The sequence below is a fragment of the Dromiciops gliroides genome, chromosome 4 (genome assembly GCF_019393635.1).
Source record: "Dromiciops gliroides isolate mDroGli1 chromosome 4, mDroGli1.pri, whole genome shotgun sequence".
Taxonomy (NCBI): Eukaryota; Metazoa; Chordata; class Mammalia; order Microbiotheria; family Microbiotheriidae; genus Dromiciops; species Dromiciops gliroides.
Genome location: NC_057864.1, coordinates 145,422,268 through 145,449,601, shown reverse-complemented (window position 1 = coordinate 145,449,601; position 27,334 = coordinate 145,422,268). Strand labels below are relative to the sequence as shown.

The 27,334-nt window shown below is 37.3% G+C and overlaps 1 protein-coding gene across 4 annotated transcripts in view; it reads right to left on the bottom strand.

Moving 5' to 3' along the window:
- Nucleotides 1-21,053, bottom strand: part of TARBP1 (TAR (HIV-1) RNA binding protein 1) — a 72,282-nt gene extending 51,229 nt beyond the window's left edge. For 2 of the 4 annotated variants that reach the window (XM_044000389.1, XM_044000390.1), the window contains exons 1-10: nucleotides 20,002-21,053; nucleotides 18,055-18,152; nucleotides 16,382-16,451; nucleotides 14,796-14,944; nucleotides 13,914-13,979; nucleotides 13,617-13,669; nucleotides 11,458-11,555; nucleotides 7,812-7,947; nucleotides 6,195-6,291; nucleotides 5,425-5,514 (exon numbers count right to left, since the gene is read on the bottom strand). In XM_044000389.1, the coding sequence (XP_043856324.1) occupies nucleotides 5,425-5,514; nucleotides 6,195-6,291; nucleotides 7,812-7,947; nucleotides 11,458-11,555; nucleotides 13,617-13,669; nucleotides 13,914-13,979; nucleotides 14,796-14,944; nucleotides 16,382-16,451; nucleotides 18,055-18,152; nucleotides 20,002-21,016 (1,872 nt within the window). In that variant the 5' untranslated portion in view covers nucleotides 21,017-21,053. The remainder of the gene's footprint in view (nucleotides 1-5,424; nucleotides 5,515-6,194; nucleotides 6,292-7,811; nucleotides 7,948-11,457; nucleotides 11,556-13,616; nucleotides 13,670-13,913; nucleotides 13,980-14,795; nucleotides 14,945-16,381; nucleotides 16,452-18,054; nucleotides 18,153-20,001) is intronic. The other 2 variants (XM_044000391.1, XM_044000392.1) reach the window with 1 other exon arrangement.
- Nucleotides 21,054-27,334: the final 6,281 nt, after the last annotated feature.

The following is a 27,334-nucleotide window of genomic DNA, read 5'->3' as shown; positions in this document are numbered from 1 at the left end:
AAGGGGTGGTGAGTGGAAAAAGTTTCAGAAGCCCTGTAGTAAATGGTGGCTATGTGCCAAACAAGCACTGGAGATTCATGTACAGAGAATCAAATGATTTCCTACTTGAAATGAGATCACATCCTAATTTGGGAAGGCAAGTATATATAACAACATACACAGCAGAAATATAAAGTTATAAATACTACATGTGTACAAAGTAGTTAAATGTTATAAAATAATTCTACACCTTCTATATCTATCCCAGATACATATAGTGAAAAACAAGATCTATGGCTGTCCGTGGGTATCCAATCCAATCTAGACAACAGACATTCTTCAGTTACTTGGTTTTTCTGTGAGGATGGTCAGATTAAAGTCTTTTAAGTAGTTAGAGATATCTTCCAGGAGGCTCTTCCCTAGTCCACGGTTTAATGCAACCAGTATGTTACCTACCAACTTGGACTCTACACTAGATCTCCTCCATCACAGTGGGTAACCAACCCTGGCAACCATACATCTTCAACTCATTTTTATGATCAGAGTACTGAACCAGGTTATAATTGTTGCCATGTCTTTCAAGTAATTGTGAATGATTTTGTTACAAAAGGGCTTTTAAGGCAGTATTTTGCTCTACTGAATTTCATAAATTAAAAAAAAATGCATTAGCACAATAAGATCATAAGGGGCTGATATAATCATCTCTTCTCCCACACAATTCTCTTCTAAAAACACCTTGTCCAATATGGCCGTTTTCCCCATCTTCATTCTCTTTAATGCCTTTTCTGACTCCCCATATGCAAATCTAAGACTGTAATCCCTAGGTTCTAAATATGATACAGCCATTGTCCTTGATGGTTAAAAGTTTTATTATAGTAATCTTTACAGATCTTTTTTATTTTTTTTTCTGTTTGTTATCCTCTTACCATTTTCATCCTGCTTAGTTGGGTCTCTCACTAAGATTTCTTTTAAATGGTTCCATTGTCAATTATCTCTTTTCCTTCTGAGATTTATCGGCCTTCATAAGACTTTACAAACAAGTTTATACTGTAAATTGGTGTTGCATTTGGCCACCATCTCTCTCTCTGTTTGTCAAACATATTCCAATACATTTATATTTTTGTTTTTTGGTTTTTTTGCGGGGCAATGGGGGTTAAGTGACTTGCCCAGGGTCACACAGCTTGTGTCAAGAGTCTGAGGCCGGATTTGAACTCAGGTACTCCTGAATCCAGGGCCGGTGCTTTATCCACTGCACCACCTAGCTGCCCCTACATTTATATTTTTTAAATTTAGAACTTACTTCTTTATCATGTTAGAAAATTTATGGAAATGAATACTAATCTAAGACCAATTTTATTATTTTCTTTTAACAATATATCTGTGTTACCAATAACATGATACCCCCACTCATTTTCCCAACAAGAAGTCCTGGCTGGTAGCCTCAATTGTTTTCTCATTGCTACCACTGCTCTCCTCTTTTCCTAGGCTCCCAATATCTAGTTCTCCTAAGGGAAAAGAATGTAATTTCCTTTTTTTTCCTGCCTTCCTTCTATTCCCATGCTGTATTATAAAACCTCCAATGTGTTTTAAAAGAGCTTTGCTACAAAAACCCTGTAGGAATATATAGAGAGAAAAAATAATACAAAAAAAAGAGAAACTTCACAAGATCTCAAGAGTCTCCTCAGTCACTTTTGTTGGTATTCTCTGACCTTCTACATTTTTTTCCCTTTAGAATCAGTACCTTTTTTTTTCCTGGCTTTTTTTTCTTTCCCTAAATTCTTCCAGAATTCACTCTTCCTTTTTTCCCTCCCTTCTTCAAGAACCCTTGAGACCCCAGGGTGGGACAAAAGACAATTAATGAGTCTCTGCAATTTCAACCAGAATTCATCTACAATTCAGAAGATCTGTCAGACTAGCAGACTCTAGAGACCACCTCTTCAAAGTTTCAGATAACATTTTAAAACTATTTTTAACAACCATTATTTCATTTGTTTTGTTTTGTTTTGTTTTGGAGGGCAATAAGGGTTAAGTGACTTGCCTAGGGTCACACAGCTAGTAAGTGCCAAGTGTCTGAGGCCAAATTTGAACTCAGGTCCTCCTGAATCCAGGGCTGGTGCTTTATCCAGTGAGCCATCTAGCTACCCCAACAACCACTATTTCAAAGCAAAGATACTTTACATATAAAAGATGTAAGTACAAAGTTGTTGTTGTTTTGTCCTTCATTTATCCAAAGGTTACTTATTCCATAGCCTTAGCTCTCTGGGATATAACTAAAAACTTTTTTTAAGTTATATTAAAAAATGTAATTAAAAGAAATAAAACAAAAAGCTAAAACAGATACCTCAAAATTTAGGCATTTCATCTCTAAGAGAAACTCTTTGGCACTCATTCAAAGATTTTATTTTTATATGCAGTTTTAATAAGTTTGGTATCTGTTTCATATGCAGCAGATCACTAACAAAAGATCAGAAAGACTAGAATAGAGTGAATAAATGAAGGAAGGATGCTATTATAAGCTTATAAGTGGGCATGCCAACATTAGGAATCAATAACTGACAGTCTCATATTGAAGAAATAAACAGAAAAATAATTTACAAGTCCCAAGAAATTTAAAAACAAGCAAACAATCTAGGCCATTTAACCTAAGTTAAATATTTCTCAACTCCTGAGGCCATAAAGAACTGTTTGATAACATTATAATACATTAAAGAACAGTATAATAACTAAGTTCCTAATGATAACCATGAATCAGTAATCTACTCTTACAGCAAAGAAGCATATTAGAAGCATTTTAGAAATATTTCCATCTACTGTGGAAAGTTTTAGCCCTCTAACAGCTAAATTTTAACTATTTGAAAAATTCACTTCTGTGGATTCTTGGGAATTTTATGTGCCTGAAAAATTACATTTGAAAGCCCAACAGTAACAATAGCATACTTTTCCTTCCCACCAGTAGGAAGCCAGAGCACCATTGCAACTGTGTACTTTCATCACTAGATGGCAATCCAGAACTGGTACCACAAAATGCTACAACCGCTGATTCAGATGCTGCTACTGATGAATGAGTAAATGAGTCCATAGAAAGTAAAATGCTTTTGAGGCGCTGCAGAATGAACTGATCAGCAAAATCTGCAGCACTGGAAACCAGGATGTCTTGATTATATATTGAGGAGCTTCTGAGGAAAAGCATATAAATCTACAGCGATGCATTTGGCCAGCAGATGACATGATGGAATCAACCAGAAGGTGAGTCTTTCAACAGTAACACTGCTCTCCAAATTAGTAAACCTAATCAATTAATAATTTCATACCTCTCATATTATTGTTTATGCTTCTCTTTATCCCTTTTCCATAGGCAGGCTCTGATATACCCATTCATATCAACTCATGCTTTGATGGCATGTCATTATTGAATGTCCCTGGGAACTGGCTGTTTTCTCTAAATCTGTCTCTACTTTTCCAATCCACCCTGTATACCAATATGTCAAACTCAGACAGAAACGCAGGCCACTACACTACACATAAGTACTCCTGCAAGCTGCATATTGACTTGGAAAACCACATATTAATATTACCTGTGTTTTATTATATTTTTATTTATTTTGCTAAATATTTCCCAATTAAGTTTCCGTTTGGTTCAGGCCACACTTGGGAGTATTATGGGTAACATGTGACCCAGAGGCCATGTGTCCAACCCCTCTGCTATATACCACCACACACTAATCAGTGCCTGCCCCACCTTATCAAGTCTAAACGGAGTTTACACCATAAATACTGTCATTACTAGTACTTTTCCTGTTACCTCATTTGATCCTCACAGCAACCCCATTTTACAGAAACTGAAGCTGAGTTACTTGCTCAATATCAAGAGCCTAGTAAGTGCCTGAGGCAGGATCTGAAATGCCCTAAAGGCAGTCCTCAAAGAGAAACCAGTTCACTAAACTGCCCCTTTTAGATCCTGCTCATTCCTTCCTGCCCTTGTGTCTTTGCTCATGCTACTGTGGTATACTAAGAATATCCTCCCCCTTCCTTTCTACATATCCAAATTCTACTCTTCCTTCAAGGACAATCCCCATCAGGTCCCACTTTTCTCCAGAATGTTTACTAACCTAAAATCAATGGCCCTTCTCTTACTTCCCACTACATTTATACTATTTATCACCTGATTACTGTCCTATCATGCTCCATAACTGTTTCATGTCTTAGGTCATTCCCCCAATTCAATTATAGCATCCTCAACATTTTTTTGTATCCTCCATATTAAAAAGCACAACACAGACTAAGAGCTCAACAAAGAGTTTGTATCTGGAAAGAAATCTGGAATTTATACTATATCCTAGGAACAAATAACTAGAAGGATTTCATACTGCTTATTCTCCTGGGACAGTCAGTCTTCAAATGAGTTCCACTGTTCTTTGAATTTGAGAGTGAGGGAGATGCTAAACTTTCTTTTAATCTCCTCAAAAGCGGACTTTTATAAGAATTTTTTGTTCAATTATTTGTTTACTCTTCAATTCTATGAATCTCTCATTTTCTCCCAAATGACTACTTGGCATGTTAAATTCAAACGAGTTCAAAATATGTCACAAAATTTCTTTAAGGCAAGTAACCAGAATATAAGCTCCTAATTAAACTGTAAGCAAGCTCTTTGAGAGAGTAGCATCTATGTTTTGTTTCACCTTTGTATCCTTGGTACATAATAAGAGCTTAAAAATCTGTTTAACTGAATTAAAAAAGCAAAGAGAAAACTCAAACTAAAAGAGCTACTAAACAGCCCAAGATAAGTAACTTAATTCCATTCTAAGTCTAGAGACGACACTTGTAGGTTGCTCCTTTTCTAAAGTCCTCAACTATAGTAACAATCATGGATGACTTTCCTTTGATTTAAATAAATATATATTCCCTCTGAGTCTTTCTATCTGGAGTTTTCTATCTTCAATTTCCATCTACTCTTGAGTCTAACATTTTCCATCATCTCTAAGCTATACCTAACCAAGTAACCAGACACCAACCAGAGATCTACTAACCACCACTGCCTCTTCTTGTAAACATACCTACCTCTCTGCTAAATATTCTCCTCTATTCCTCCATAATAACCGGAAGCTTTACCTAGTACAGACTATGAATAATGGAACAGAGTTCTGTTCTACTTATACATAGCAAAATAACCATTACATTTTGTACAAGTGGCTACTAAGAAATTTACTAGATAGCAATTTTTATTTTTATTTTTTTATTACTTTTTAATTTTTTTGCAGGGCAATGAGGGTTAAATGACTTGCCCAGGGTGACACAGCCAGCAAGTGTCAAGTGTCTGAGGCCACATTTGAACTCAGGTCCTCCTGAATCCAGGGCTGGTGGGTTATCCACTGCACCACCTAGATGCCCCTAGATAACAATTTTTAAACAATTACAAAGACCTGATCAATTATTTTCAAGTCTCACCTCTGTCCACAGTGCAGTACCTCTGCCTAAGGATTCTTCTTGTCTCAAGGACATGAGGAAATTTGAGACATCTGATAATGACACCTTTTCCTGGAAAAATATGAAAGAAAATATTTAGTCAAAAAGATCAGAACAGTTTTAATAAAACAAAATTACTTTATTTAAAAAATCAAATATATCAGAATTTAAAATATGGTATTACTCCAAGTTAAGTCTAAAAGTAGGAAACCCATTTCTTTAAAATTATATAATTTCACATTTCAATCTAAACAATAAATAGTTCTCACATATTATTAGGAAAAATGTCAACATATTTGTGAATATAGTAGGGTTTATTCTATAAACCTATTTCCCTTAAAAATGTAGTTACCAGTTGTGAATTAAAGTCTTAACTAAGGGTGCCGTTCCTACAAACACCACTTGTTCTTTTCTATTAACTTTGTTCATTCTAAGGTTAAATGACTAAAGAAAGTTTTCTCCTAGATCTTCCTATTCCTCTAGGGTAAGACAATATTCCTTTAAATGATGGAGAAAGGTGATAAAAATACCAATGTTATTAAAGTAGTTTTGCCTCCATATTGAAATTAACTAAAAACAAGGGAACCAGTAACCATATCCAATCTTTAGGGATGTAAAAGAAATTAACTCAGACAAGAGCTCCAAAAACAAGGTCTCTGTCAGTTTATTTTTTAAAATCCATTCATCCATGAAGTAATGACTGTGTTCTAAAAGACTTTTTAACTGAAATATTGGAGAAGTAAAGAACTTACCACATCTATCAAATTCATAGCTGTTTGAAGAAGGTAGCACTGAGCTGCTCCCCTCAAAAGAATCTGATGTGTAATCATAGTACACTGAAGAACATCCCTACAATCAAACATTCTTTTAATGTACATTTCCACATTTATGTAACTATATATAATAGCCCTTAAATTATGACTCATAAATAATGCATATGCACTAACAAAAGTTAAAAATTTTATTTTGTCTATCATTCCTTATGCTGACAAAGTCATCAATTAGATTTTTTTATTCCTGTGATTTTTAATTAAGCCTTCTACCATCAAAGCTTACTCTCAACCTAAAAAACATATTCCTTATTACCTAGAAACTGGTTGTTTACATAAGCAAAATTATCAAGTAACTTCACAGATCATAGATTTTATCAGGTTATAGTTAGAGACCATCTAATCCAACCCCTTCATTTTACAGATGCGCAGAAGAAATGGAGATTATGATGAAACTAAAGAATAGGAATAGGGATTATTTTTTTTAAAGGGGGGAGGGGTAAAAGGAATTTCAGAGGCTTTTTTTAATAAGGAAACAGAACATCTGTGCATGATACCAAGATCAAGAACATGACTCTTTCTGTGTGTAACTTACATGGAACAGAGGAACAAGTCATGGGAACCGAGTAGCTTGAAAAACTACTAAGTTTGGGTACTTGAGATATGGGTGATAGCAGGATGTTATGAAGGACAGAAACATTTTCTTAGAAAGACTTAACTCACTGAGAAAGGAAGGAGAATACTGTTATTACAATAAAAAGCCACTAGGATCCAGATAGGACAATTCACATAGGGTGAGTAAAACTCAAAAGGAGAGACTCCTTAGTAAAAGCGGCAGAGGGAGAAGTCTGGAAGAGGCAATAGGTAACCAGGAGTATTCCGAATCCTCTCCTCACCTTACTACCAGTCAGCTGGGCAATATGAAAGAAAGTATAACCAGTTCTGGAAAGTGTGGCAAGAGAATGGTATCATTTGGAGGTGTCCAGGTTACAGTCAATGTCAGAATATAGGGTCAGAATATTGAAGGAATGAGAAAAGAAGCTTTAATAGCTTAACATCTCTTTAATTTCATATTCCTCATTTATAAATTGTGATAATAATACCTGTAGTATGTACAAGGAGATGTTCTGAGGGTAGAACAAGACAATGAAGTAAGGCATTTTTCAAACCTTTTACTATGCTATACTATATAAATGTACTATATAAATCCAGCTATTATTCTATCTGTATTTGATTAAATACTAACACACAAAAGTTACTAGTATTATTTAAAGTGCTTCAGAAACCTAAAGATCTTTACTACATTATTTATATTAGTAAAACATAAAAGAAACTATGCCCAGAATACTCAGCTTTACATTACAGAGCTGTTTTGTTTTGGTTTTTTCCCCAGGGTTAAGTAAAGTACAGATATGAAAACAAATGGTAGTGTTACCACAGGATCCAACTTCCAACAGAAAATTAAAACATTTAATTTGTGAAGAAAGTTCAATACAGTAAAGGAAAGCTATATGTCATATATATGTGTATATATGTATACACACACAGACATGCACATATATATATGACCCTAAATACTTACTGAATATAACTGATTACCTGAGAGCAAGGAGGCCTTCTACCCCAAGTACTTTACATCGTGGGATGTGTGCCAGAGCCCTGGACAGAAATAAAATGGGAACAGCACACCAGTGCCTACTTGTCATCTTCTTAATAAATTTCAATAGGAAACTATCTAAAAGGAAAAAAAATTAGGAAGTAAGGTTTCTAATTTGCTTTTCCCCTTTATTAGTGAAAGTATTCTTCTTTGTTAAAGTTAATGCCATAATAAAAACAAATTAGGTATTTATGTCAAATTTACAGAATTCTGAAAGTAATCCAAATTATATTCCTCACATCATTACTTTACAAAAATACATCCCATAACCATACTGAAGTACTCTGTATATGTAGTTACTTCTTTCACATATTAACCATTATAACTTGTTACAAAGTTCAATACCAAAAGATAGAAAAGCTTAATGGGGGGGGGGGGCCGGATTCAGGAGGACCTGAATCCAAATCCAGCCTCAGATACTTGACACTTAACTAGCTGTGACCCTGGGCAAGTCACTTAACTCTCATTGTTACCCCCCCCCCCAAAAAAAAAATAAGGAAAGAAAGAAAAGCTTAATAAAAAAAATGGAACTTACACTCTTCCTCAAAGATTCATGCAGAGAAAAATAAAAAAATCAACTGGGGAAAAACACTATTTTCTTTGACCAAGTAAACAGAACTTTTTTTCCATATTACATTACATTTCCATTTCTTTAACTTCTGGACTGAAATCTGCTAAATATATACATACATACATGCACATAATACATATATATGGTACTATATAATTACTAAATAATGACATCATTTGACATTCATAAAGTTTTACATTTCAATTATTCATTAATCTTGTGGGGATAAGGATAACATATTTCTTCCAAGTCTGTTGAATTCCTAACCATTCATTAAAGTCCACCCTAAACTTGTACCTGTTCCCCCAAGTGGTAGTGATGTTTTTACCCTTTGATCTCACACAGTAAATACCTTACACTTCTCTTAGGTAGTTGTGTATTATTTTGTATTAGTTATTTTTGTCTGTGCTATCCTAGTATATTCCCAGTGCTTATCATAGAACTCTGATACATAAAGCACTTATTAAATATTTGCTTAATTATTACTTAATTCATGATTTCACGAAGACCACTGAAAATGGCACAGAAATAAATATTATTTGAAAGTCTCCTACTATGGTTCTCATCGATCTAAAGAGAGATATCGAATACATTTTTACCCAGCTACACTCTTAAATACTTGTTTTCAATAAATTCAGCTTACCCATTAATTTTGCCTTTGGCTACTTTTTCTCTCAGAACTACTCTATCATGATTCTCTTAGAAAACCAGGATCAAATGCTATCTTTTGATCAAAAGTCCATGCCACAAAGTGCTACTCAACATTACAACATCAAACACCACACCTCAATACCAGATATCTCAATTTCTTCCCACTGCTCTTTCTGCTCCATTTTCCTGGCAAGATCTTTATATAAAGGGAAAGGAAATAGAGAAGGAGAAAAAAAGAAGCTTGAATGGCAGCCTAATTATTTTGTGAATAAAAGAATCTTTTATTATAAAGCACTTGTCTCTTAAATATCTTCTAAGTTCCATACATATATTATCAGTGATCATCTTAACATCCCATATATAAATTTAATGATAAGAAAATAGGAATGTTATGTTATATGACCAGGGCCATTCAACTATTATTAGTAATATTAATATAGTAATCACTAGCATTTATGCAAATGCTTTAAAGTTTGCAAAGAGCTTTACAAATAGTATCTCATTTAATCCTCACAATAACTCATGCTAATTATAAAGGATGAAGTGAAAATAAAGCCAAAGAGTCCTAATGTCAAGCCTTGTCTGCTATTAAAAGGATGATATCACCTCTGCTTTGCTTGCCAACTCAGTAAACCTCATCTTCCTAACCTCTTGGACTAAAAATCTCCTTGGACATTTCCAGTTCATTAGCTCTTACATAAAGTCTAATATCTCTGTCTAAATCTGGTTCTATAAAGGGTCTATTGTACCAATGATTAATTTTACTAAATTTACTAAAAATGAGACTTAAGAAATACCTCATATGTCAATAGGAATGATACAATACAAAGGGTTCTTGTGGTTAGCCAATTTAAGCGTTTTAGTTTCAAAAATTTTCTAAGCCAAGTTTTCTGTCTTTATCCTCTTTAATTCTAAAAATTAAATGGCAGATGGCCTGAAAAGCAAGCCAGCTTTAGAAGTCCTTCATTAATACACTAATGTATTATGTACAACGGCAGTCATCCTTAGTGAATCACAATCTAAGATACCTCTGTAATTTTGACAGAAAAAGGACACCCAGAAAGAGCAAGAGCGCGATTTTTCACTTCTGAAACAATATTATCTTCCCACTAAAATTACCCATCCTCCAAAATTTGAGGGACTCAACTTCTTTTCAGTTGCCTAGATTGCCAGTCTCATGGACATTCCTTACTCTTTCCTCTCCCTCACACCCTATATTGAATTAGATGCCTATCTTGTCAATCATCCTTCTATATCACACACATCCTTCTCTTGACTCACACGGTCACTATCCTACCATACATACACTTATCATCTCTCACCTGGACTCATGATATAGCCTCCTAACTGGTCTGCCTACTTCCAGCTTTGCCCCTCCCCAATCCATCCTTCATATAGTTACCAAATTAATATTCCTAAAACAAGAATCTGACCATGTTACTCCTTTGGCAAAAATCTTTGGTGGCTCCATGACCCAAAAATAAAACATAAACTCCTCAGCCTAGTATCTAAAAAACTTCCACAATCTGGCTCCAGCCTGCCTTCCTAGCCTTATTCCATATTACTTCCTTTCGCATAAGCCAAGTTCCAGTCAAACTGAACTTCTAGCTAAGTCTCAAAACTCAGCGTTCTATTTCCCATCTCCATATTGTCATGCAATTTGTCCAACATACCTAAAATGCATCCTCTACTCATCTATAACACTTAGCATCCTTAACTTTTTTCAAGGTTGAGCTTGTTATGGCACAATTGACACAGAAAATACCCAGCCAAGTACTCAAGGTGGAGAGAGAGAGAGAGTTTATTAAGTGCAGTCCCAAGGGGGTGCTCAAACCTCCAACAATGGGCCCCGAGTATCGTAGCCCACCTGGTTATATACAAAAAAGAGTAGGCATGGTATAGTGGTACAGTCAGCAAGATACATAAAAGTGTATCACATAAGGATGAGGTCAGTAATTATCACACAAAGAAGGCCTGTAGCTGCAGCTGGGACACAGCAAGGCCAGGGTCTGTTTGAGACAGACAAGGTCAGAGGCTACGTGTGATTTTCCACATCAAATTCAGTTACTACTTTATCTATAAAGGCTTTGGTGATCCTGCTAGCTGATTGGTCTCCAAAGTAATTTGTATTTACATACGTGTGTCTATGTTCTCACACTGCCCCCTTCCCCTTCCACTTCCCCAGCAACTAGCATATATGCAATAGCATAACACCCAACAGCTAGCATATTGCCTTGTATATGGTAGATGCTAATCAATGTTTAGTGAAATATTATTTAATTACATTAGGAATGAGAATGCCTCACATGCCAAAAAAAAAAAGTAAGAAAGATAACATGTTCATAGAATACTCCATCAAAACCTACTCTTTATGTCTTCTGGAAGGAGGGAAACATAAGTGACTAAAAATGTCTGTAATTTCATTCCCAAAGGGGAACAGCTTCCTATCTTTTGGCCTGGAGACCTATAACAGAGGAGAAAAAAAGGAATGTTAAATAGGCCTCTTCATGAAACATGACACTGCAGCTCATCTAAGTACATCATGGTCCACTAGTCTTTAATGATTAAACAAAGTTGAAAGTTTGTTTTCTTAAATAGATATCCTATGTTATAGTATATTTGGAGGGTAGATCAAGATTTTCTGACTACAAAGACTCAGGATTATATGTTTTACCTTTTGAGACCAGATATGGCCTAAGAAAATACTACATAATCATGGCTTGTGCTACACTATCTTGATTACTTTTTAAGAATATGTATAAATTTTGTATACATAGAAGATATCCTCCAGGTGTAAGATTGTAAAAGGAGGCAGATTGGCAATGTAGCAGAAGTGATGGACGGTCTATAGACAAGTCAGGTATAATACTCTACCCACAGAATGGTAAAAGACCCAAGATGGGGGCAGCTAGGTGGCACAGTGGATAGAGCATCGACCCTGGAGTCAAGAGGACCTGAGTTCAAATCTAGCCTCAGACACTTAACACTTACTAGCTGTGCAACCCTGGGCAAGTCACTTAACCCCAATTGCCTCACTTAAAAATAAAATTAAAAAAATAAATGCTTAAAAGCCTAAATTGTTGGGGCAGCTAGGTGGCACAGTGGATAGAGCACCAGCCCTGGAGTCAGGAGGACCTGAGTTCAAATCCAGCCTCAGACACTTAACACTTACTAGCTGTGTGACCCTGGGCAAGTCACTTAACTCCAATTGCCTCACTAAAAAAAAAAAAAAAAAGACCCAAGAAGGAAAGTCCATAGTACAGTAGGTGGATCCCCTATGGAAGATCTATCAGAGGATATAGAAAAAAAGTCACAGTATGAGATGGTACAGATGAATTACTATTTGCACATTTAGAAAGATACCCACATCAATGAGATCAATCCAATCCAATATGCATTTATTATGTGCCAGGCCCTGTGCTAAACTCTGGATCACATCACAATGCAGTCAAGTACTGAAGTATATATATAAACTCTGTCACCAAATAACATTACCAAAAATAAATTTTTGTCTCCCTAGATAAAAAAAATAGTATTCATGGCCAAGACAGATATATTGGCAATAAGTTATTTCTGCTATGACGCTTAGTTGTCAACATTTATCAGTCATTTTTTCCTCCTATATGATTCTGCCATGAACATTATCTGTTAATTGAACACATTAGACTAGAATCTAAAAGCATGCCATAATAAATGTTTTCCAAACCTTATAGAAAACATTAAGTGTCTTCATTGGTTTTACTGCTCTCCAGCTGTCTAATTGCTACAGAAAACTATTCAAGAGTAATGAGTTATTTGAAAACTACAAAATAATTGGCACGTCAAGTATCACTATACTCTTTATATAGTGATTAAATTAGACTAAATATTAACATAACTTAGCACATAAAATCTTGAAATAATTAATTCATTTAATCTAATTATTGAAATAACTATAGACAAATGTGAGCTTTCTACAAGTCTTAAACATAGGTATGCTGAACACAGGAATGTTAACTTCTACTTCACATTATCAATATTTACAAAGAAAATTACTTTTTAAAACTGTGGAAAATTCTTGAAAACAGAGTTCAGGAATACAAAGAATATAGAAACTACTCACAATCTCCTCTTATTCCAGTCAGTGGTATTTCTCACTGATAGTGGGAGGCTGACCATAGCCTCCAACTTCAACCAGGCCCAAGTGAAAGTCAAAAACCACTGACATGTGAGGGGCTGATGATGATGTACTTTCTAAAAACCAAAAAGGAGGGAAAGGGGGCTGGGACCAGGGGAGGGAACAATGCATACTAAAGAAGGGAGAAAAATGGGGGGGAAAAAGAGAAATAACACAAATATCTGTTTGGGTTTTTTTGTTTGTTTTTAATTAAAGAGGGAAAAGAAAAAATTGATAAAAGAATGGCCCTATTAAAACAAGCCATCAATGTAAAATCAGGCCCCCCACAAAATATTTGGCAATGTACTAACCTATGACATATTCTTTTTCTTATTGTTATGTATCATAATTAAGTATTAGAGGATTTACCTGCTATATAAAGAACTTTCTGAAAGGGCTTCCATTAGTGGTCCAATAATAAACTGAAAAAGAAAGGCACATAGTTTATATTAACTTGTATTTGTAATTTTGAAGTCCAGTAAATAACTACGCTGGCTTTGATTTGTATTCTTCCTAAACAGGGAGAAGGAAGGGGTGCTATAAACAAAACAGACCTCTCTCACTAATGTTTAACTCCAAGGTTAACAGAAGCCAGAACACAATGATGTGCTTTTTAAGCAGATAAATTCTGCCAGAATGATAAAGCCAGTAGAGCTATTTGCCCACCTGATATAAAAGTTTGGGATACTGAGAAGAGGGTTCATGTGCTGGTTCAAGGAGCAGGAAAGGAACCTGAAGTAGTAACATGCTGGAATAAAGGCAGTGACAGAAAGAGAGAATAAGGTGCTCAAGAGGAGATTCAAGCCCCTTACCTGGAAGTTAAAGGAAAAAAAAATGTTAAATTATATCTCTGGAATTTTGCTGGACATTGGTTAAGGTGGTAAATTCACAAACAGGATCATGAGACTTAATGAGATTAGTTATATGGCATTTCTGAAAATAATCATGTTAGCTATTCAGATAATAAGTGAAAGGACAGAGCAAACCTTTGTTAAAGCAGAAAATCAGAATTTTCTATAAGCAGCAAATTATTCTAAAATGACAAAGTTTCCAAATGTAGCTTTAACACTTATAGACTTGGTTTTGTGTTAAAGTCCCTATAAGCATAATTTATTATATATAATTACTAAAAAAAAATAATTATAAATTAGGATGATCATGGCCCAAACAGGTAAAATGGCTGCATTTAATGAAAAAGTATAGCCATGATATAGTTGTTTTGAATCATAGGCATAACATCACTAATAGGCCTATTCTAAGTCATAATTTGCAATAACACTAATATATTTATGTGGTCTGTATTACTAGTACAATGAAACCTTTTTATAATGGAAGACAAGACTAACATATACTTTATTAAGCTAATCTTACTATCAATTGGCTTCTCCTATCTGTAGTAGCTATATTTAGAGGGATAGAATTTGTTTTCCCTAAAAGTCATGAAATAAGCCATGCAATAATGGTGTTCTATTAATTCCTTAAGGATAAAAAAGTACAACAGATGTCTTTCAGAGTTGTGGCAATGGGGGCAGGGAACATTACCATTACCTCAGAAAATCCTGGTGCACCTGGAAGACCCTTTGTTTCACAAAGCTCCAAAAAGTGCATAATGCCTTCTTTGGTCAGGGTTTTGTTTTCACTTTCAAACATTCTTGTATAAATACACATATGCCAGGATGGATGAAGGAGCCAACATGCTGTCAAAACAAAAACCCAATTTTGCCTTTGGTCTGAGTTATGAGATATTCATCTAAAACATTACATACAGCCTTATACTGATCACTAAAAGGTAAAATTCAGTAGAGAAGTGGGTGAGTATTGAATGCCATCTGAGAAAGTTTAACTATCAAATACCCCCAAAATTTCATTATTAATTGGATTCAGGCAGTCTCACATTGTAGAGGGAACTATGTAATATTTCGGGTATGCCAAACACAGAAATTCCCTGCTTTGAAGGGGTATGTATAAATTTGGAATTAGCAACAAAAATCTTCAATATTCAGTAACTCATCTTTATAGATTGTTTCATGTTTTATAAAGTACATTCCATACAACCACCATGTGAAACAATTATATTAAAATTATTACCCCCATTTTACAGATGAGAAAATTGGAATGGGGACTTGGCTACTTTCTATTTACTGTACATATTTCTGGCTTTTCAGAAATGAACATTTTTATCCTTTAATTCTTTTCCAAAACTGATTTTTCAACATCAATTCACAACATATTATCAGTAAATTAGTTCATTATCTATAATCTACATCAAGAAGCTTTTAAAATCATTTGGCAGCCGTAATTTTTAAAAATCATTCATTGCCATTTGATTTCATATTCTAAGAGCTGTGGGCAAAACATAATAATAAGCATATCATTTTAATACTAGATAGCTAAGTGAAGTCACACCAGGATTCAATTAAATTCTAGCCCCAGGTGGGACCATAGATTCTTATGGTCTGTGAAAATCCCAGTGCATCAAAAGATAACTGCAATAAGCTGAATAAGACTCAATTCCTAAAGGGTCGACCTATTAAAATTGTAATTTTCTGAGACGGGTACTAAAACCCATCTAATCCAAGTTAATTCTCATATGTAAACATTATAATATAGTACTTAATCATTCACATGAATACAAAATACTGTTAACCTATGTTTGCTTATTACATTGATGTGAACTTCAATTTCATATAACTGTCTTGTAAGACATCCATAAGAATTACCTAAATAGTTTCTATACATCCTCCACTAAAAAGAATCCATAATACTGTAGTGGATAAGGCCCAAGACATCTATTTTAGCTTTACCTTGGAATTCTCTATTCCTGACTAAGAGATCCCAGCTATGTGGCAATTAGGAGTCATCATCTATCTTTTGTTACTGTCAATTCAATAGATGGAGGAACCCTGATCCATTCTTATCTGCAGTCCCCACCAACCGTAGTATATTAATACATCTTTTACATATTTTGTGCAAGTAAAATGTCTCTAAAGTTCCTCAAAAGTAACTCAGAATCACTGAGGTAAAACCTGTTATTTTAAGGGAATTATGAAGGGCTGCAGCAAAAGTAATGCTACCACACAAAGACATGTCTTTAAAAGCTTAGAAATAAATCATCTTGAAAGGGGAACCATTACCTTTTTCCTCTGACACTACATAATCAAACAGACTGTTTAGCTTTGGTAAGACAGGTTTTATAACATGTATCTGAAATATAAAGACAAGAGTTTTTTGTAACAGATGAAATAACACTTCCAAAACACAGGGTAATGAGGGTTAAGTGACTTGTCCAGGGTCACACAGCTAGTAAGTGTCAAGTGTCTGAGGCTGGCTTTGAATTCAGGTCTTCCTGAATCCAGGGCCAGTGCTTTATCCACTGCACCACCTAGCTGCCCCAAAACCCAATTTAGATCTAGTCTCATTATACCGGTATTACATCTTGGAATCATGTTGGAAAATAGTTGAGAATTTGATTGTTATAAACATTCATCTTCTTTTAAATAGCACAAAGGCTCAATCAGGGAACTAGAATTATAAAGAACAAAGGTAATGTGTGCCTTAGAATAGATGAAAAATGCAGATTTTATATGCCATTTTATAATTTTTCAGTGACCTTTTACATATACTACCTTTATTTCTAATATGATCTTTGATCCCCAATAGCACTGTAAGGGACATAGGCATTACGAACAGAGATTTAGAACTAGAAGGGCCCTCAGAGTTAGTCATCTAGTCTAAGCCCCTCATTTCATTCATGAACAAACAGGCCCAGCAAGATCAAGTGATCTATTCAAGCTCACGTGAGTTTTCCCACAACCAGCAAAATCAGAACTAATATTCAAATCTCCTGACTTTAAGTACAGTCCACTTTCTATGCAATTGTCAGTGTCTTCACAACACCTCTGCCTCATAATATGGGAGAATTAAGCTCCCTGAATCACTATTTCACTCTGTTGGGAATTCCTAAAATCATATGCTATAGAACTAGAAGAGTCAGAAGTTCATTTAACATTTGAGGAAAGAAACTGAGGTCCAGAAGTTAAGCCACATACCAAGAACACATGGGTACTAAATTGGAAAATTAGGACTGGAACCCAGATTTAGGTCCAGTGTTCTTTCCACTACAGCACTTCCTAATCTTGTTTAAATATGTGTACATACACACACACACACACACACACACACACACACACACACAGACTTATACTTTTTAATACATTTCAAAACAAACTATAAAGTACTTTAACTTCCACTGTTTTAAATAGTCTATGAACAGATTCTTTCACCAGCACTCATAAATTACCTAAATGCATGGACAATAATATGTGACTACACATACTGTGCTTCTAAGAAACCTCAGTATTTAAAAAATCCAAATTAACAAAACAGATAAATTGCTCACTTAAGAATTCAAGTCAAGGTTGATTTCTTTGAAATAAGTACTCCCCTGTTACATTCAATTATTTGTTTACAGATCATTCATTTGGTGAGGACAGGAATTTAACAACTAAATTTTTAGGAATTACTGGAAACTGATGTTCAATTGCAAAAAGAAGAAGAAAAGAAAAGCTGTACATTTCTATAATTATATTAAGTCAAAGGAAGAAAATGTCATCTATAAAAATATGATTTGTATTCAACTTTTAGGGACATGTTTGTATCAAAAAGTGAGATATGCCCCATACTTTGTCATGCTTAACCAAAGCCAAAATAATTATTTTTACATCTGAAAATCTGAAGAGTTCATTTTGTTGTATTATGTAATTTATCCTGCAAAGGCAATGGTGATAAAAATCGTTAAATCACTTACCTGATTTCCTTCTAGAGTTTCCATTATTAAAATATAGTTTTCCCAAAACTTCAAGAGTTCTTCTTTTTTCTTATCTGACCACCAAAACAGACTTGGTTCTAATGTAATAAAAATACAGTCATTTCCATCTATTAACGTCAAAATATTCACTAATGATGGTACTTCATATAACAATATCATTAGCATTATGAAAAAATGCTTTCTAGTATATAAAAATCTAAAGCAAGCCCATGTGCAAAGTTCAGTAACAGTGGATGCCTGGTCTAAAAAGAAATTAAGATGCAATTAAGAATAATAAATTAAGTAAAGACCTACAACACTACAACAGTTTTCTCAACAGCTGATGATCACTTTCATAAGTTCATTAATCTTTGTCATTGTTAAGTATGTGAACAGTTAGTAAAAATATTATGGGCTGGTATAAAATGTTTTGTAATGAGGCTTTTTAATCCTACCAGCAAATGATAACTGATTTAATACTTACAACTGCAGCAAAGGTTCCCTCCAAAATAACCAACCAGTATTTATTTTTCAAAAACCCTGGTTGCCATTTATGGTATGTCTATGACCTGTCAATTTTTTTCCTGACTACCTAACTGTAATAAAATCTGGGAAGTTATTATCCTTTGGAAAAATGTTTCTCCTACTGCATTCACTCCTTTCAAAAGGGGAGAACATATTGTTCACAATAACTTTCCAAATGCCACCTATTGGTAGAAATTCTGGTTCAAGAGGAATTGAACAAATATAACCCACTGTAAACTTTAATTGACCTCTGAAAAAGGGCTGAGTCAAGTATTCTTGACATACTTGGAAAACTGAAGTCTAACATAATGGGAATAAAAATTAGAGGCCTTCATATCATATTAAATCTGCTCTTTTGACAGCAATTTCATTAAAAGACAGACACCTAGAGGGTAGCTAGGTGGCAGTGGATAAAGCACCAGCCCTGGATTCAGGAGGACCTGAGTTCAAATTCGTCCTCAGACACTTGACACTAGCTCTATGACCCCAGGGAAGTCACTTAACCCTCAATGCTCTGAAGAAAAAAAAAAGGCACCTAAAGAAAAAAGAATCATTCTCAACTGATTCTCATTCTGATGCTTTTATTAAACTGTTTCCTTTGATATGTCTAAGAAGGGATAATATTATCTAGCAGCATCTTAGAGCCTCTAAATCTAAGGGCAATAATACTCCCAATAGAATCACCACAGATAGTTCCAGAGTATGTAGAAACTGGAACTAAAATGGTATGACATTAAGGATGTTTGTTACCTCTACATCAAAGGTAAACAAAGCAGAAGTCCTTTAGTGTAATGGAGGTCCCAAAAAGACTAAAAGAAAATGATAATTACCCAAATAGGCCGACTTGATTTACTATCTTAAATTTAGCTGCATCACTGCAATAAAGGTCCTACTGTGTTATATTCTGCAGATTTTTATTATACACACCCTTCTGTGCCCTTCATTTTGCACAGAACAGAATCCTAAGAACTGTTTTCGGCAAATTTTAAACGCATTGGTGTTCCCAAATGAAAAGTTATTGACCTGTAAGGTTATATTCAGAAGGGAAAAATAGGCCTTTTGAAAGGGAAGGGAAAGGCTGATGAAAACTCGAATAGTGGGCAGCTTAACCTAGAGGACCTATTATGGCACAAACTTGTCACTTCAACTGGAAATATACCATGAAATTGATGTGCGACTTTAATGCATCTTTTAAAAGTCTATAAAGAGGTTGTGTGGTCTCCCGTCTCTGACATATAAACTATGTGACGTGGGCAAGTCACTTCTCAGTGCCCTTTCCCAACATGTTGCTGATCTGCACTGGGAGAAGAAAATGGGGGAGGTATCCAAGAAGAAAGCGCGTAGCCGGAGTGGCTGAGTCCGGCGAGTCCCCTTCTCCCGCCCCCCAGTTTGAGGTCTGGGTCCCCGGGATAAGGCCTGTACCGTTTGCATGGTGGGCCCCGCAGCTGCACTCGGCCCCGAGCCCCGCGGAAGCCTCCACGGCCCTCTGCAGCAGATAGCGAGCTCTCTTGCGGGTCAGCCCGTCGGCGTGCCCTAGGCCAGCCTGCACCGCCCTCCAGAAGCGAGGGCACCGCCTCGCATCGGGCACCTCCCCCTCGGGGGCGACCCAAGCTCCGCCCACGCCCGGGGTGGGCAGTAGCCTGTCAGCCAGGGCACTCAGCACCAGCAGCAGCCTGGCGACGCGGGGCGCGTTGGGCGCCGGCTCCGGCTCCTCCTCCTCCTCTCGGGGCAGGAGCCCGTCCCACAGCGCTCGGAGCTCGAGGGCGCTGCTCCGACCCAGCGCCGGCAGCAGCCGCCCGGCCACCAGTGCCGCCGCCCGCTCCTCGGCCTCCTCGTCCCCCAGCGCCACAGCCAGGGCCTCCCGGGCCACGCGCTCCAGCAGCGCTCGATCCTCGCGGGGCCGCAGGCAAGGGCCCACGGCCACCAGCACCTCCACGGCCTCCTCGGCGCCCAGCTCACAGCGCTCCCCCGGAGCTGCCTGAGCCGCCGCCTCCTCCTCCGAGCCTGCCACGGGCTTCAGGGTGAGCAGGTCGCGGAGCGCATCGTGCACCAACCCGGCCGCCAGCTGGGGGCCCCCGGCCAGGCTGGCGCACGAGCGCAGGGCCCCGCACGCGGCCCTCAGCACGCGGCGCCGGCGGTCGCGAAGCACCGAGGACTCCCCGTCCGGCGCCCCCGCCCGGCTGGTCCGCAGGCTCCGAAGCAGCGGCATGAGGTGCCCCTCCGCGACCTCGCGCACAGCCTCCTGCAGCAACTGCGCCGCGGGACGCGCGCTCGCGCCGCCGCCACCCTCCTGCTCCTCCTCGAGACGTTGCAGAAGGAACCTTAACGTCTCCACGCGCTCCGCGGGGGTCGGGGACTCCCAGACACAGAGCGCTCCGAACAGGGCGCGGGGGTCCTGGCTCTGAGAAAGCAGCGCTTCAGCTAAAACCAGCTCCATTGGTCGCGCGCGTCCCCGCCTCGCAGCCGCCGCTTCTCTTCCCCAGGGCGCCTCAGCGCCGCGTGCGTGCGTGCGCGTGCGTTCCCTGGGGTCCCGGGTCAGGGCACGCGCCCGGGACCCAACGAGGGAGGGGCCTTGCTCCGGACCTTGTGTGCGCAGTTTCATCAGCTGTTTTTCCCCAACACCCCTCCCGTACAATTTGTGCCTTTTTTCCAACCAAAAATCTGAACCTGAATTCAGATTTCCTACCTAAAATCAAACTTTGAAATAGAATCTGAAAATATTATATTGGTAAGAAACCACATTTGACAACTGGCTATGAGCTCTGATGGCATAATTATTCAGATTTCCTACCTAAAATCAAACTTTGAAATAGAATCTGAAAATATTATATTGGTAAGAAACCACATTTGACAACTGGCTATGAGCTCTGATGGCATAATTAGAAAGTTCAAATATCAGTCCAAATAAGTGTGATAAATCCAAAGTCTTTTAATCACTTTTAAAGGCAGTTTCCTTTTCTATAACAAGAGACTGACTACTTAACTCTGTAATCTTTAAGATACATGGAAGTCGGAGTTACTTTTTACAGATGAGGAAACAGAGGGAGAGAGGAAGGGAATAAGCATTTATTATATGCCTACTGTGTGCTAAGTGCTTAACAAAAACCTATAATCCTGGGAAGTAGATGCTATTGTTATCTCTTTTTTAAAGGTGGGGAAACTGAGGTAGATAGATGCTTGCCCAGGGAGGCTGGATTCGAACTTAGGTCTTCCTGATGGCAGGCCCAGTGCTCTATCCACTACACCACATTGCTGCCAACAATAGTAATGATAATAGCTAGCATTTATATAGTACTAGGACTTTACAGATACCTTACTTGATCCTCACAACAATCCTGCCTACAATAATGTTCAGTCATGTCTGACTCCTCATGACCCCATTTGGGGGTTTTCTTGGCAAAGATACTGGAGTGATTTGCCATTTCCTTCTCAAGTTCATTTTACAGATGAGGAAACTGAGGCAAATAGGATTAAGGGACTTGCCCAGGGTCACACAACTAGTGTCTGAGGCCAGATTCGAATTTTGGTCTTCCCGACTCCAGACCCAGCCCTCTATAAACTATACCAACTAGCTGCCAATAATGCCAATAATGGGCTTTACAAGTATTATGTTGCTTCATCTTCATAACAATCCTCTGAAATATTATTGTTCTGTTTTGCAATTGCGGAAACTGAGTTAATCAACTGAGTAATTAAGTAATTTCCCCAAATCACAGCAGCTAGTAAGTGTCCAAGTCTGGATTTAAATTTGGATCTTCCTGACAGGAGGCCCAGTGTGCTACCCACCACACCCCCTAGCTGCCTCACTTAGAGAAGAAGGAACAGTAGTTTGGAAGACAGTCTGAGTTCAAATTCCTTCTCAGAAGACCCCCCCTTGACACCTGTGATTCCATGCTCTTGTGATTGCTGAAACTCATAGAAGCTATTGGCAAGGATAAATCCAAGCTTTCCTGACTCCCATTTCGGTGATGGTTCTATATAGATTGCCACATGATCAAAAGTCTAGAAATATTGAAATATATGCAACATTGATTCAAATATTTGTATAAGACTTGGTGAAGATTGATCACTCGATGTTCCCTACTTGTATAAGGAGCAGAATTGGATATTTACCTGTCAATGTATAGATTTTGTTGCCTTGCCCCAGTGAGTACCATGGCACACTGCCTCTCAGCTCCCTTCTGTGTGGGTGTGTGGGTGAGTTTCTCAAGGATGGGTGTTCTCTTTTTATGCTTATACAGTAATTTTAGCTATAAGGTGTGTTTCAAAAATACAAGTTTATTCCAACATGATTACCATATTAGGTACTATTTTGAGCATAACTTGAATTTCCAGTTTGCTTCTGCACAGTTTCTTCTGAAAGAAACATTGAGAATGCAGAAAACTGTACTACTTCATACTAACTTGAGTAGCTAGTTGGTCAAATGGATAAAGCACCAAACCTGGATTCACAAGACCTGAGTTCAAATTCAGCCTCAGACACTGTGTGACCCTGGGCAAGTCCTGTAACCTCTGTTTGCCTCAGTTTCCTCATCTGTAAAATAGACATTATAATAGCACTTACCTCCCAGGGTTGCTGTGAAGATCAAATGAGATAATAATTGAAAAATGCTTAGCACTGTGCCTGGCACATAGGAAGCATTATAGAAATGTTAGCTACTATTATTTTCCCCATAAGCCTTTTGACTTTTATTGCATAATTTTTCATATTGAAGTGCTTTGGGGGGGCAGCTAGGTGGCGCAGTGGATAGAGCACTGGCCCTGGATTCAGGAGTACCTGAGTTCAAATCCAGCCTCAGACACTTGACACTTACTAGCTGTGTGACCCTGGGCAAGTCACTTAAACCCAATTGCCTTACCAAAAACAAAAAAAGTGCTTTGGGAGAACTCACATGTCCTGTTATAGCAGAACTGCCTGTGTTTGTATTCTCTGTGCTTAGCAGAGTGCCTGGCTTCTAATAAGCACTTAATAAATACTTTATCTATTTAAAATATGTAAACCATGAGTTCTCTTTTTTCCATTCCACTTTTAGTGGGAGGTTTTGGGGTATTAAGTTCATAATGAATAAAATAAAAACAAATAAATGTGTAAAAGACCTTTGACAGCATGTTAGCTTTAGAGTAAATGCAAAAACAAAATGTCCAGCCAGCTAATTCACAAGACATTCCACCCCTGCTTCTAGTTCTATTTTCCAAACTAAAATCTGGACTCTCTAAATAATGGGTTTGGTTTCCACCTCTCCTTTCTTAATCTGAGCCAGGTGCCAAGAACCTCCATATGTGGAAGATGTTGTTAGATCCCTATGGCCTGGTAATTCAGTATCATCCATCTCAATGAATAAGTCTTGACATTCTTGGAAAGCCCTGCTTGAATACTAATGGTTATAGGGAGTTAAACTGTTATCTTTAAGGTCCATTTCACTTCCAGATACTATAAACCTTTGACTTCTAAGCAGATAGGTTTTCTTTAGAGTACAGAGTTTCTTAAAAAGAAACTGGGGGGGGGGGGAGCTAGGTGGCGAAGTAGATTAAGCACCGGCCCTGGATTCAGGAGTACCTGAGTTCAAATCCAGCCTCAGACACTTGACACTTACTAGCTGTGTGACCCTGGGCAAGTCACTTACAAATTCTTTTCAGTTTTGTGCACTAGATGTCAGGAGTAATACAATGCCCACATAAGGTAGTATTGACCCTTGTGGAGCTAAGTAGTCCTAGTGGGCAATCTGAGTATAACAGTCATCCTTTTTTAGGAGCATGCCAGTTAGCCAGCCACCCTTGGCCAGCATGGCCCCTGGATCTCTTCCAGTGACACATGCAGTCCCTGGATCTGAAGGCCTGTCCAATGACACGTGTTCCCCGTCCCTTTCTGGTAGACCCCTTGATAAAAGACATAAACAACCAGAAACTTCTGGATGACTCCCTCATATGCTGCTGACTCTTAATTGGAGGCTGTGTCAAAGAGAATTTGCCACTTAACCAGCACAAGCAGCTGTGTGGGTCTAGTGCTTGAACCCTTTGAGTCTCTCCTTTGGACATTCCATGTTGGGGTGGAGGTGGGAGAAATCCCCTACCTCCAGCAGGTATAGAGACAGCTTAGTCACTTGCATAAGGAAGCCAAGAGGCAAAGTCATTGAGGGAGAACCATGCCTTCCAGGCTAGCCAGAATATCTGGGCTTTGAGTGAACTACCCAGAAAGCAGATCTGAGTTGAGCATGTGCTTTTGGTATTTATAGCATGCTTTTAAGTGATTATCAGTGCACATTTATGCATACTTTGTGTTTTAAGCGTTATTTTTGTGGCAGAGGAAATAGCTTTCCCATACCTGGTATATTTTGTACACTGAGTAGCTTTCTAGAAGAGACTCATTAATCCTTTTAAGGAGAGAGCCTCAACATGAACCAAATGAGCTTTGTTTAAGTGATTGTCTCCAGAATTGTACTCTGGGGTTGTGGTATATGGAGCCAGAAGGTTCTAAAATAGTCTAATCTTTTCTTTGTGGCCAGGGTCTGAATCCAGAGTGGGGGCACTCCTACTTTAGTGGGAGAGGGTGTCCCTGAGCCATGGGCCTGTGGGTTTTTACAAGATGTTCCAAAAAAACCTATAATGCATGCTAAGCACTTGAGAGAAGTATAAAACAAAAGACTACTTGAACTTCAAATGCCAACAAGATGATTAAGAAAGGGTTTGTGAAGGATGGTTTTTGGAGTTGTTTTAAAAGGGCAATAATTCAACAGGTGAATAGGGTGAGGAAAAATATTCTAGGAAAAGTCTGAGCCAAGACACAGAAACAGGAAAGCATGGAGTAGGCTCTTCGGACAGAGAGTTGTTCTGTTTGGCTGAAGTATATAATATTTATTGGGGAATAATACAAAATAATATTTGAAAGGCAGGATACTATCAGATTGTGGCAGACCTTAAATGAATTTGTACTTTATTACCTAAACCCTGGAGAGCTAATAAAGAAGGTAATGACCAGATTGATGTAGAAGGAAGATTAATCAGGAAACCCTATGAGAGATGGATAGGAGGCTGGTGTTCAGGACACGAAAAACCATTCAGAAGGTTTCACAAATTCAGAAATGGTTTCAAAACACTATATTAAATAAATGGGTATCCATGATCAAATAATTCATCAACTAGCAATCAATCTACTGGTGGTGAACCTCATTATAATATCATGTACAGTAACCTACTCTGTAGTTGGGATAATATCTGAAATCTTTTCAACTTGGTAGAAGGTAACAGAGTTTGCATTTTGTTGGCATATCCTTTGAGAATTTAAGGGTCATGGCTACTGTAGGTTAAGGCATGAGAGTAGAATTTTTGGACCCTCTAAGGGAAATGCTTCATGATAGGGCAAACATTTCTGAAGATCATTGAGATATATGTAAAACTAATACAAGAAACCAAGTTGGTCATTTAAAAAATGATTAGGGAAGAATCATCTTCTCTGAAGTATGAAGACTTAGAAGTTGAAATTTTTGTCGTATGGTTTCTCATTAAATAAATTACAACCTGAGAAGAACATAAATACATAAAACAGTAAATCTTTATCTTTTATCCTTTTGAGATCTAGATTAGTTAGTTTATTCCCACACAAAAAAATGGAGTGTTGAGCAATAAAGAACAATTAGAACAGAATCCAGGAACCAACCACTCACTATTAATACAATCAGTTGAAAGGCTAATATTCAAGCCTCCATGGGACACAGTTTCTTTGCAAGGTTGCTAGTTAACCATTTCACATTTCACTTCCACTAAGTACAATATGAGAAAACACTAAGCAGAATACTCTTTCCAGTGGCCTTACTTTCTTACTGATAGTAATTCTTTTCTTGCCACTCCTCTCCCACCCACAATCACTAATCCTGCTGCTGCTGCTTGAAATATGGTGTCCTGACTTTTTTTTTATTCATGGTTTTCATATAGTCCTATAATTTTTAGATTATCTCTCCTTTACCTCTTTTCTAGAACCAGATGGATTCACAAGTGAATTCTATCAGAAAGAACAATTAATTCCAATACTACATAAACTTTTTACACTGATAAAAGAAGGCACTCTTCCATATTTTCTGTGATATAAATATGGTCTTAATACCCCAACACAGAGAGACAAAGTAGACAAAATTATAGAACAATATCCCTAATGAGCACTGATGCAGACATTCAATATAAAATATTAGAAAGTAGGCTACAAGGACATATTTAAAAGATTGTACATTATGTCCAGATTTGGTTTATATCAGGAATTCATGGTTTCTTCAACCTAAAAAGGACTATAAATATAATAAACCATGTTAATTAAATATATAATCATAACACATTAAGCCAATAGATGTTAAAAAAGACTTTAGACAAGATACAAAATCTAATACCTGTTTTTATTAAAAACTCTAGAAATCTAAGAAATAAATGATCCTTTCCTTAATGTAGTAAATAATATACCTCCAAATGCAAGGACAAAAACATACATAATGAAGAAAAGTTAGAGGCCTTTCCAATAAGATCAGGGGTAAAACAAAAATGTCCATTATCACCATTACTATTTAATACCAGAAATACCAGCTATAGCAACAAGACAAGAAAAATAAATGGAGAGGATAGGAACAGGCCAAGAAGAAACAGAATTATCACTTCATGGATACTATGATTGTACATTTAGAGAATTCTAGAAAGGAAATTAAAAATGAACTGAAATAACAATTTTAGCAAATTTTTAGGATATAAAATAAATCTACATAAATCATCAGTACTA